Genomic DNA, 12,807 nt, shown 5'->3' on the forward strand with positions numbered 1-12,807 from the left:
GAAAACGTGGTAACAGAAGAGATTGTCTTTTTATTTTAGAAAAAGGACACAAAATTAGAGCTGCGCACAGAGTAAGTAGTTGAGGTTGATTGTAGTTAGCAGAACTGTTCCAGTACACAGAAAGGAGACAAAACTTGGCCTTCCTGCTTAAATTCTAACATATAACCGGTAAACCTAACATTTTGTAGCAGGTTATAAATATCACATTATAGGAAGCTTAAAATTATAAATGAAGACAATATAAAACAGATCTTGTTTCAACTTCTTTCGCAAATTTGAAGATGCACGCGCAGAAGAAATGAACAAAAGAGCTGAAGTAAAATAGCACCAGCCTTCTGTAGTACAGAAATGGGTAGCCTGACACTTTCTCCCACCCCCCCCCACCATTCTAAAATCAGTTTCATGTTGTAAAAGTTTAGCACTTCAAGCTTAGTGAAATCAGAACTCAGAAACAAGTGTGTCCAATTCAGAAATGCCACATCTTGCTATTGGACTGACTTCTGGATACCAAAGTTCCCACTCCTGAGCAGCACAATTAATCCCTGCTTCTCCTTGTACAAGATACTTGCAGGAAGCATCTAGTCTGCTCCCTGCACTGCACCCAAGTTGCACAGAATACACGTTCTTGAATGAGCAGCTTAAGTGTCACACGCATGCCCCCAAACACTTGCACAAACTCCATTTTAAAGCCATCATTATTTCCACCTACTTAAAAAAAATTGTACAAGACATGATAATCAAACATCTGAAAAGTTGTTAATATTAACAGTTATTTACTTCTCCTGATGTATCCATACACTAATGCATTGTCTTTATTAAAATTATGCAGAACCTTTGTAGTGGAAAGCGTTTAAAATGCTCATCGCTCAATACAGATACGATTTGGCTGACTTTCAACCCATTATTTGAGACCTTCACAGCTCCCTGGATACTGATACTTCCACTAAGTCTTACAGATTTGTTTCTCATAACAATCAGTCTTCTGATTTCCCAACTTCCTTAACCCAACTTCCTTTGGGTTATCATACCTCAGCGAGACAGGAGGGACCCCTTCTTTCTCCCCTCCTTCAGCAAGAGGGATGTGAAAGAAGGGAAGAAAAATCTCTCAAGTTCAGGGTGGGGCAGAAATTAAGAATGGTCAGCAGTTGGAGAGAAGACCTAAACATCACCACTTGTTAACAAAAATCAACATATAGCATCTTCTGTGAAGTCTACCGCCAACTCAAATTACTGTTTGCTGCTAATCACAGTCACTATTTTACCTACTTTTCAATACTTAGTCAAGTATTAAGCCCTTATTAAGTACAAATAAAGTCCTCCAAAATCACTGAAACTGTACTTGTTTACACTTCAGGGGAATGTGTCCCATTTCTTATGTCTTTTTCCCTTGAAGTGTATCAAGAGGGGAAGGAGTCGTAGAGGAGAAGCGGTATGAACTGTGGAATATATACAACCACCTAGAATAACACTGTCACTACAGTATCTTGTGTAGACAACTCTTCCATAAACACAACAGTATGTTTAAACATAAGGCAAATGGACACTGGAGGCCACTAAACAGCTCATCTGTGTATTTCCTTTTATGAATTAAAAGTCCAATTTCATTTAAGTGCTGTAAAAGTAATCCTAACACATAATACTGTTAAGAACTATATTTTTAAAAAGCTTTTGTTATCGACACTTGTTTGTCTAACAGTGTTTACAGAATTTACATTTTTATGCTGAAAGTGTATTTTTTAAAAAATTATTTCCAGAGAGACAGTTTACTACAAGTCTTAGCACAGCTGATTGAGCTGGTGCTTCAACAGAATTGTAATCTGTTACTTAGTATAGCAGCCACTGTTTTTACAATCCTTAAAACAGTAGAACTCCCAAGGCAGATTTGTCAAGAAGCTGTAAACAAATGATTTTCCAAGACTTATTGGCAATAAAGTGATCTTTAGTCCTTTAGGACTTAAATTTCTCTGCCAAATTGGAATTTTGGAAACTGTGGCATCTACTTCCAAATTAATACTCTGGAGCAGTTTGGAAACTTGTCTCTGAGGAAAAGTCAAAATCTATTTCCAACCCAGACTCATCAGAATTTGGGAGAAAATTAGGATGGGAGTTTAAGCCTGAATGCTCCTGCATGTTAGCAGAAGCATTTTTCATAGCTGAGTGCATGAAGCATGAAGATTCCCAGAGCCAGGTTTCAAGGTCTGCAGAAGAGCGAGGCATTTTAAGGTGGCAGTATGAAGAATGAAATTCCATAGTAGATGGGACAGTTTGACATTTTCTTAGTGATGCATAATTGTCTTTCCTGTTAAAAAAAAAAATAAAAACAAAAAAATTATTAGTGTTTCTATGATGTTCCTATTACTGTTCAGACAGACTGTCTGACAGGGAATCTTCATATAAGGAATACTACTAGAGGAAAATAATTAATTCTAAATGCATTTAGTGAGTTAGGATATGAGACAACATGAAAAGGAGCTTGAAACTGTCATATCCAAAAGAGGGGCACTCTGCCATTATGTGTTGTTCTCAGAAGTAAGTATAAAATAGTTACACTAGAAGTCACACAATTTTGATAAGTTCAGAGGGGTAGACGCAGCTCGTACATTACCTCTTAAATAGTCCTGATCTCCCCCCAGCTATCCACTTGGAATATTTGCTGATTTACCAATCACAGCACTAACGGAACATTAACAAGAATAGTCTCAACATTTACAAGTTGAGTAGCAAATAACAGTCGTTCAACTTCCCAAACGCCATCTCTGCATTCCACTTTACATCTAGTTTATTATCACCAACCTGAACAGCTGGGACAGAACTTTCCTACACTCTAAAACAGCACCTGAATCACCAGGTTAGACTTTTCCAGTTTGAGAAACAGAAAGCTGAAGTTGTCACCTAGAATACCCAGGGGGTTTTTTAAAGTTCTCTCTCCTCTCTCACAGTGCTTTTGGGGAAAAACCCACAACAATGCACAACACCTCCTCTCACACACAAAAAACACAACTCACCATACACACACTTCAACACTAGTTTCCATACCTGAACTTTAGGTGCACTGGAAGATACCATCCACCAGGTTAAGTTTCCTAAAAGGATTTTCAAACTGTAAACAGCGCAAATTTTCATGAGATTCAAGTTTGATTCCAAAACAGAAGCTAGATCTGGTGACAGAAGGGGAAGAGCATGAAAAGGGGAGGGGGGGGATTACTTTCTGCAAAAGCAGCAGTAAGTTCTTGGTGGATGCTGAAACGAAGTAAAACCCCACCAAGAGTCACCTGTAGAATACAATGCAGAATTCTACACACAAAGCATTGGGATCTAGCTACCTGAAGAGGGAATCCACTTAAAGGAAAGCTTCAGAAAACTTGGAAGTTTGACAGTGTATAAAGTTCAGTGTGAGATGATCACCTTGAAGACGCTGGTCTGGGAAGACCATAAAAGCATACAGCAAAAGCCACATGACCACCATATTTTTCTTGTGGTTTTCCAAGAGGAAAGAAACAATGATTCTGGTTAATCATGACTCAATGACCAAGTAACCCTCTGAGAAGGCAGATCTGAGACAGACTTGTGATACCGTGCCTTCCAAGCACCCATTTCAGATGAAGAGTCTCACAACGGCTAAGGCTGGAATAGCAGCAACACCAAGAACCTGCTGAATAAGGGTAAAGCAGGAAGCTGACTAGACCCAAATCTATCATGCAAAGGAGTCAGAAATATCTTCAAGAAAATAAGGAAAAAAAGACACTGGATTACATGTGGTATCAAATAATCAAAGAGATGACAGTAAGATGATAGCAAATATATACCAAGAATATGTATATATACATTTCTGCTCGGGGAGATGGCCTCAAAAGCCAACTAGTGTTACACAAGAAAAGGCTTTAACTGATTTCACAAAGGGAGAAGAGAGAGGTTATTTGCATACAGGAACTAAATGCTGCTGAATTCTGGATAAAACTGAATATTGTAAGAAAAAAAGTATCTTTAAAACTTAATATTAAAGCCACCATGTAATACTTCCAAAGGGGGGAAGGAAACACAAGCTTCAACCTCATTAAGTCTTCCATTAAGCCAGAACCTTTAACAGCAAGTTTTATTACTCTGTGCCTCCAAGGGATAAAGGGTATGAATTGGATCTTTCATGATGACAATCCAGAACCTGGCAAAGCTTCTTATGACTAAGTAGGATCAAAGAGATCTCCTCAGACATAGCAAACCTGAATTTCTGATAGGTCACTGTATAGCACTGCCAGGGTGAAAAAGAACATTTTTATCTTCCTCTTTATCTAATTTTATTACTGAAAACAGGAACACAAAAGCTCAAGAACTCCTGGCTTGAATAAAAGGGTATTTTTCCTTCTAATTTAAAAATGTGCTGTATATAGAAGATGGAATGTTCTTATGCTTTAGTTGAAATAACTGTTGCAGTTAAGTCTCCAGTGCTACAGCTATCTCTTGGAAGTTTTTATGAAGCATTTAAGAATTCTGTTCACTCCTAATAGCTTTTCGCACTAATTTGTCTCCCCCCACACCCCCTTCTTCTACCTCCTACCCACCAATTCCAAATTAATATTCATTTTGTGGAAGTTTGCAGAGCTCCTTGGGCAAATACTACACTCCCCAGCAAAAGGTGAAACCGTAACAGTATTCTTAGATTCATACAGAGGTGAGTTGTCACCGATTCCTCCATATACACAGTGCTACACAGTTTTAACAGAAGTAAAAATTTGAAAGGCCAAATCTCACATCAGTTTGGTAAGGGATGCATAATGAACCTAGTTACAGCCAGGTTAGAGCAGAGGTTTCTCTTCCACAGAAACAGGTTCCTAAAAACATTTCATATGTCTTATTTTAATTCTTCCCAACTATCTTACAAGACTGTCCTTCATATTCATCTGCTTTTTAACTTACAACCTTTTCCTGTCCAGGCTCCTAAGGATCTAGTCTTTCTCCAGTATTTTCCAGTTCCTACCTGCTACATCTGATTTAGAACATCCTGAGCAACCCTTTCCTCCTGATTGCTCCAGCTACTGTGGAGCAGAGAAGAAACAAAGTCTTTGTTCTCAGTCCAATGCCTGCTCCATAACCCATCCCTGTCTGCAAACAGTGTAAGCCTACCGATAGGCAACACCTCTTCATGTACAACATGTAGCAGTCATTGATCAGTTATAAACAAGAAGCACCAGAAAATATACTTCAGAAACAATGCTAAGGATTAGAACCACTGAGAACTGTTTTGTGTCACTTTTGAGAAAATTATTAAATCCTGTTTTAAGACAGAAACTTCTTGGTACTTGAAGTTCTGGCAAAAGAGAGAGAATTTCTAAAAATGCATTATTTGCATGCAGCAGCAGTCCACTTTACCTGGATGTACAGAACAGCTTGCTTTTAGCCTGGGAATAAACTGTACCAGCAATCCGACAGAGCTGTTCCTGCATCCATCGAACATCAGCAGGCATGTCAGGAAACCAGTTTACTAACCTACAAACAAAAAAACAATACAATTGTTTTGTAAGCAGCAGATCTAATTTCTATTTTTACATACCATGCCCAAAATCCAACCAAACAACACAGTTTTCATTCTCCCAAGTTGACGCCCCCACCAGAGTCTCCAGTTCTTCCCAACCTCCCTGAAATCCCATCTAGCCTACTCTCCTCTTTTCTGCAAGCCAAGAAAAAAGGCAGTACAGACCACTGGATCTCTGTCTATGCTGAGGGGCTGACCAGTATGTGCATGCTATACCCCGCGATCAACATTTAGGAAGCCTGTGAAATACTCCTGTCTCTGAGACCTCTTTCTCTGTGGTGGGAACTTTCTGGTCAGTTTAAAGCTAGGTGGAAGAGGAAGGAAGAACAGAAGAAAAATACAGCGGAATAACAAATAGAAGGCAGAAACAGAACAATGTCACAAATGTATAGCTTTTTCCTTATGATGCTCTCAACAGAATTCAGTTACCAGCGGGGGGAAAACCCACATAAAAATTCTGTTGACATTTGTTTCCTCCCCATCCTCCAAAAAACCCACACATAAGTGACATACTAAGTGGCACAGAAACAAAATATTTTACTGGAGTTCTATGTAGTTCCATTTACAGAACATTTTGTTTTTCAAGTGTTTTCTAAAGATAGCAATGACATCTGCTCAAGGACTGGAATTCTCTTAAGCAAGCACAAAGCTTAGGGTTCATGCTGCATTTATTTAGCATAAATTCTCCTTTATGAGGATTGAAAAATTTATAAAATTAAGCCCTGTTCCAAGGGCATAACTTTCAGTCAACCTAAACAAACCTAGTAAGAAAATGTGTATGTTGAGTAAACACTGGAGTTGCCTCCTGACTTCAGACAGAAGCTAAAGCATAAGAAGTATCTGGATAGAGTTTGAACATTGCAGAATACAGTAATAGCAATAACGTGCTCCTGGAAAGCAAAAGTAAAGGTGCTTCCTTTCAGCAATTATGAGACAGCTACTAGTAGAAAGAGTAAACTGTTTAGGCATCTTCTTAATATGTTTATCTAGCTTTAGCCTATTGGGGCTTTAAGAGAATGCATCATTAGGTAGAAATAATAGCCTTTGGACGGTTACCACTTGAATTCTAGAGTACCAGAATGCCTTCAACACTGAATAAGCCTTCAACAAGTAAATTTCCAAAAGTACATTAATTCTAAAATTAGAAGTTCATTAGAAGTTCCTTACCGTAAAGCAACAGAGTAAGCAGACTCCACTGGCAATGTATACGGCAGCATCAGATAGGATATAACCCGCATTGGGAAGAGTTTAGAGAACTGGGTGTAGAATCCATTCTGTTCTTTACAAGCTTCCTGCAGTGCTTAAGAATAATTATTTTTAAAAGTATGTTAGACTATGAAAACAGTTGAAATAATTTGCTCAAGGTTTAGTAATCTTCAGTCAACATTATCAAGTGTTACTGAATAAGGGTCAGATAGAAAATGGAAGAATTAATCTCAAAGCACTCTTAACATAAACATTCTCTGTGTTATTTTAAAACATAGGAAACACAGACTCATACCACAGGGACAAAAGGCATTACCCAGAACTTTTATGCAATAAGTCTAAGAATTAATTTGTAATAAAAGGATATAAAATTCACCTCTCCAAAAATACTTATGTATTTTAGATAGCATTCCTGTCCTGTCAAGAGACTCTATAACTCTGAGGAGCTTGCATAAATTCTAGAGTTCTGCAGATTCCAGTGGTTACATATAGTTGTAAGAAATACCACACTTCAAATTTTGCACTGGGATCGCAAATTTCAGATCTCAGTTCTGATCAGCATCCACAAAAGAACCTTGGTAAAAGTTACAAAGACATATCAGAAGTGGGTTTGGTCTATTAACAGCTTATTAAAAAGACAGGAAAGCCAAAGAATTAGAAATCCACAGAAATCTGTTTTAAAAATAAGATGGGGATAACCAGCGTTTGGATTTGAGGTTCAACTTAGGTGTGAAATACATGTTTACAGAAATACTGTGCATGTACAAAGTTTATCCAAAATCAAATGAGAATTCAATTCATGACCCTGCAGTGTTTAATGTAGCTCCTTCCTCCTGCTTCAATCTTATTACTGTAGCTAAATCAAAATGTACATGTTCACATGTAATAAGCATTTGAAGAACTTTTTTGGGTTGAGCTAGTCTCTAGCATCACAGGCAGTTATAAGATTAAACAAAAAGCATCTTATGCTAATTGTAAGACTAAACAGGGGAAAAAATAAATCGAAGTTTGCAACTCAAAGTAACAGGAAACAGTCTGTAGCATATACCTTTACGAAGTCTAGGAGGTAGACTCTCGAATATGCTCTTCTCCAAAGGCCATGGATTTTGCTTCAGCTGGTCATTAAATACTGCCATTTTCAAGGTTTCTACTCTGTTATTTTCTGTCAATTTCTTTTTCTTCATGTTGTCAACATGCTGTGGAGCCTCATGAGGATTTCTTTTTGTGAAGGACAAGTGGATATAAATTGAGTCATTCAGAATACCTGAAAGAGTCAAAAGCTTCCACTTAGGCTTGATCCACAGGTCTTCAGAGTACCTGTGTAGTACCTGTAATCTGTGTATCTGTACAAAGGCCTGTCCTGAGGGAACATTATCTACACAATGTCAAATACACTTGCTCTTATAATCCCACAAACTTTTAATCATGCTGATGAATACTCCTTTGCAAGTTTAGGTCTTACTTTAGAACAAGTTCTAAAGAAAAGAAAAAAGTGATTAATTGAAACTGCACTGGAAACTTGGTCATTTACCAAAGCTGTTTTCCAGCAAGAAAGCCAATGATTTAAAGGAGAAGAGGAAAACTGATTTAATATTTATTTGGAAAAACACACCTAAACCACTTAAGACATTTGTGAAATTTGACATGGCAGGTTATCACGTGAGTACTTTGAGGCACTGCTACAATAGGGCAGAGAAGGAAAGCGAGTAGTGTACAATACTGTTTTAAGATATATCCGAAGTACCAATCTAAATCAACATCAGTTGCCTTGCAAAACTGGTGCCAATGAAGAAACAGCACTGATAGTCACCTTCGAAACAAGTACTAGGTAATGATCACAAAATGAAAAACAGAAGAAGGGTATTTATACTCAGTTTCCAGAAAATGGTTATAAAGCTATTTTTATATACAAACTACCAAATTTGACTAGGATTTATACCTACATACAACACAATTTGTATCCTACTTACAATTACTCCTAAAATACAAACGTTAAAAGAATATACGGGAAATTTAGCAAAAAGGTTAACTGAAGTGTTACAGATGGGGGGAAAAATTAATATCTACAGTTGAATTCACAAGAAAGGAGGTGCATAATGAATGAGTTTGGAAAGGTTATAATTATGACTGATTAAGCTTGAAAGCAAGACAAACCTGTGACAGAATAAGAACAAAGGTGACACAGGATCAGTAGCGTGAAAAGGAGGACAACAGTGCAATACACAGGGGTCGGGGTGGGGGAAAGACACCAAGGAAGAGTTGCAAGGAATCTCAGATGTTAGTGTCAGATGGAAACATGCAGACAGGAAACTTGCAGGTCCAGTACAGCAACGCAACCTGTTTTAGCACAGACAACCACAAATTATAGGCCCTTTGAATAGCTTATGCTTTTAATCACCTGATAAAAGGTATAAAGCATTAAATATTACTAAGAAAATCAAACTCTTAATCAGAATGATGATCTTTAACATTTAAGACAATTTTCCCATGAAAACTTGACATGTAATGTTTAATTGTAACAGAATATCAGCAGTGAGCACATCAATCTATGACTGCATTACAGTACTGCAGGTGGTACCATCTGTAGTACTGCAAACATCACATCTCAGTTTCCATTCCTCTCATCAGACACAGCACCAATTTGCTTCTGTAACCAAAGACTACAGGGGCTAGGCGTATTTCACACACTGTTAACTTCATGCTATTATCAGGTTACTGTAACTTGTTTGTCTCAAAGTATGCAGAGAAATAATATTTATTAATATCAAATACTAGATACTAGAAATCTAGGAGTAGAGTAGAACAACTTTTCAATTCTTCTTCCTAAACTTATCTGGGTCCCAAAACCTGCTACATTACAAGTCATCTTCTTCTAAAGTCTTTCATGATACAGAGTAAGGATTTGTCTGTGACTGAGTTTATATTGTTGTTAGCCAGCTCCCAGTTCTGGACTACACATCTTTACCTAGAAATACACTTGGATGACAGCAAAGAGGAGGTCGTAAGAAGATACAGGTTTCACAGGAGTGGGAAACAATAGCCTATTCCTATTCTTCACAATTAACACAAAATAAATTAATAACATTATTTCCCTAAATTTGGGCTTCTTTGGTAATTTCACTTAACAGTACCTTAACATTCCCTTCACACAAATTTGACAAAACCCCAAAAGTTCAATTTTTGTGTCGCAGCACAATTTAATTTGGGTGAATAGTTACTACAATTATGTTATTTCTATGACAGCTAAACCTACCATGATCTCTTCAAAAGCCTCAAAGACCTAGCCCCTTCTTAGCTACATATAACTCCCCGCACTTTTTTTTTTAACTTGGCTTAAGACCATATCAACAGTAATTACCCACAAGTGTAACATACCATTCTCTTTCAAGAATTTAAGAGCATCTGAATATCCTTGCTCACAGATCTCTCCTAGTACCTGCAAGCATAGGGTAAATTAGTCAGACAAATAAAACGAGATTCAACTTAAGATCAACACACTTTGCAGAATAAAAAGCCACCTCCACCCACCCTCCATTTTAAAGAAAAATTTACATTAGCAATTGGTATAATTCAACAGACTTAGCTTAACATGCCTGCTGTGAGGATAATACATGATCATGCATACATGAATTTATCTTTCAGCTATTACAGATGCACAGAATTATTCACCTAAAAGGACAGCATCCTAATGGCTTGCAAGAATTCCCTCCCTTTTTGTTTCTTTGATTAGCCTTTCAGCAGGTGCAAGCAACAATGAAACAGGATGGCTTGGAGTATGCCAGTTCCCCTCCTTCCCTCCCAGTCCTTTCCACTTCCCAAAACTATGAGAAGTCAGCTGTGCAATTCTCATGCTCAAACTCAAGGCTTAGTCTTCCATATGAAAATATCTTTCACCAGATGCAACACCAGCTCACCTACACAGTAGTCTTAGACAAAAAAAATAATTAAATCCTACTTAAGTAGAATTTAACAGTTTTCTTCAAGTGGTCAAAAAGCCCTCACTTAAAAAAAAATATATTTATATCAGTCAGGAACGTTCATTCTCCTCGGTAGGCTATCCCAAGCCAAATGGCAAGATCTGTTTTCATTTGTTCAGCTTCCACAATGGGAATTCAAGAGCATTTCCTTCATCAGATCCACAATTAACAGTGCTTAGCAAAGTTTAAAGGCAACTTGCCTGTGTGAAGTATCAATTCAGAACTTCACAAAATCAGGAAGCTTTAGAACTTCTTTTAAGTTCTGAAGCACCTGGTCAGCAGGTTAAACATGAAAGGACTACAGACTGACAGTTATTAATTTAGCAGTGTTGATTTTATGATTGAATCCTGAGGTAATTCCCAAATAAATACTGAAAGCCAATAGCAAGAAATGCATTTCTAGTCCGAGACTAAAAATAAGAAGACAAACTATGAAAAAAATAGAAAAAAGAAGAGAAATGTCACCATAAAAATTTATATGGCTAGATGAAATGATAAGATTACTGTAACTTTCTGCAAAGGGAAGGTTTTTATATGGAATTTTAGTAGATATATGTATAGATGCATATATATAATATATAAAATATATAGACTTTAGTAACTGCATGAGAACAGTGACTTACCTTAGGTTCTGGTGGAAACAGTGCTTGTGTTAAACGATAAAGGTTCCCCAAACTGAGCTGAATGCTGGTATTAGTCACGTTCATTTCATGAAAGTTGGCAGAATTCCCCTTTGGGCAGATATCACACTCCCCAGCGAAAGGCGAAACTGTGATTGTATTCTTAGATTCATAGTGAGGTAAGTTGTCACTGATTCCTCCATCCACGTAGCGCTAACAAAAATTAACAGAAATAAGAAGTCCCAAAGGCTGAAAATTTCTAACTAGCAGATTTCCCATGCAAGAATTACATAGCATTTAGGACTGCAACAGAACAGTCTCTGCCTGCATTCCCAGGCTAAACCTTTTGAGTAGCATGCTTTGTCCTCTAATACCAATAAAAAACATTTCCGTCTATAGTTAGATGACTATCTATAGACAGACTAAGAGTATTCTATTTGGGATTTTTCTGTATGTTTAAGAAAAAGCAAGTCCATTTTAAAGTTCACAATCCTACACAACACACAGAGAAAAAGTAGTGCAGTTGTCTCTGCCTTCTCTTCCCCAAAGGACAGAACGAACCAAAAAGCCGCCAAGGTACTTCTTTAGAAAGAACAAGTAAAAGAAGAGCTCTCCACGCCAAAGCTCAAATTCTGTGTTATTAAACCCTTCAGTCAGAATAACAGTAACTTAAAATTAGTCTTAGTAATTACAATTTAAAATAAAAGCATCAAAAATATTTGGAAATAAAGAAGCTGCAAGTAAAAATGGACAATGCTTTAGAAACCTCGCCAACAGTCACCAATACCTATTCTACTTTGTGTGCAAGTTTAGAAGTTCTTCCAGGTTATGCTTTTGTCTCCTGTACATTGAATTGCCCATTTCTGTAGTTTTAGTGCATCACCATCTCAGACATTTTAAGATCCAAGAACTGAAGAGTTCTGTGTGAGGGTAACTAATCTACAGCGCAGCAGCTGCTACTGCTAAAGGCAACTCCTCCACCTGCCCACAACAGCCACCTTTCCAGCAGGGCCAATTGTAGGTAGTTTGCTCTGCCAGTGGCAAAGACCACCAACTTTGCTGATTTAGTGGCTGCATTTTCCTTCTTCCTCAGTAGGCAACAGACATAACTTGTAGGTCCCTGTAAAATTTAAATGTAACAGGGCAAGTGACTTGAGCAGGAGCAACCTGGATTACCAGTTTCACATGCCTTGATACTGACTCCCTGACCATTCTGAGAAAAAAAAATTTAGGAATTAGGAGGACAGCTCAGAGCACTTATCCAACATGCTCTTGGACACTCTTTAGACCCAGCAGCATGCAGATACTGACAAATTTCCTATAGGTGTATAATGCAATCACCAATTGGAAGTATCAAGTACAATACAACAGGTTGGGCCCGCAGCCTTCTCGTGAAATTATTAAAAGGTGGAAGTACATTTCTAAGTCACTGTTCTACAGAGGTAAAAAGTTTTAATTATTTAGTTTCTGCCTATCT

The 12,807-nt window shown here is 37.6% G+C and overlaps 1 protein-coding gene across 7 annotated transcripts in view; it reads right to left on the bottom strand.

Annotated features, from left to right (window-relative positions):
• Positions 1-10: 10 nt before the first annotated feature.
• Positions 11-12,807, bottom strand: part of LOC308065241 (patatin-like phospholipase domain-containing protein 2) — a 35,196-nt gene continuing 22,399 nt past the window's right edge. For 3 of the 7 annotated variants that reach the window (XM_080390970.1, XM_080390971.1, XM_080390976.1), the window contains exons 4-9: positions 11,334-11,543; positions 10,109-10,169; positions 7,782-7,997; positions 6,695-6,827; positions 5,365-5,481; positions 11-2,299 (exon numbers count right to left, since the gene is read on the bottom strand). In XM_080390970.1, the coding sequence (XP_080247096.1) occupies positions 2,008-2,299; positions 5,365-5,481; positions 6,695-6,827; positions 7,782-7,997; positions 10,109-10,169; positions 11,334-11,543 (1,029 nt within the window). In that variant the 3' untranslated portion in view covers positions 11-2,007. Of the gene's footprint in view, positions 3,159-5,364; positions 5,482-6,694; positions 6,828-7,781; positions 7,998-10,108; positions 10,170-11,333; positions 11,544-12,807 lie in introns of all 7 variants that reach the window. The other 4 variants (XM_080390973.1, XM_080390975.1, XM_080390974.1 and 1 more) reach the window with 4 other exon arrangements.

The sequence above is a fragment of the Falco punctatus genome (genome assembly GCF_963210335.1).
Source record: "Falco punctatus genome assembly, chromosome: 6".
Lineage (NCBI taxonomy): Eukaryota > Metazoa > Chordata > Aves > Falconiformes > Falconidae > Falco > Falco punctatus.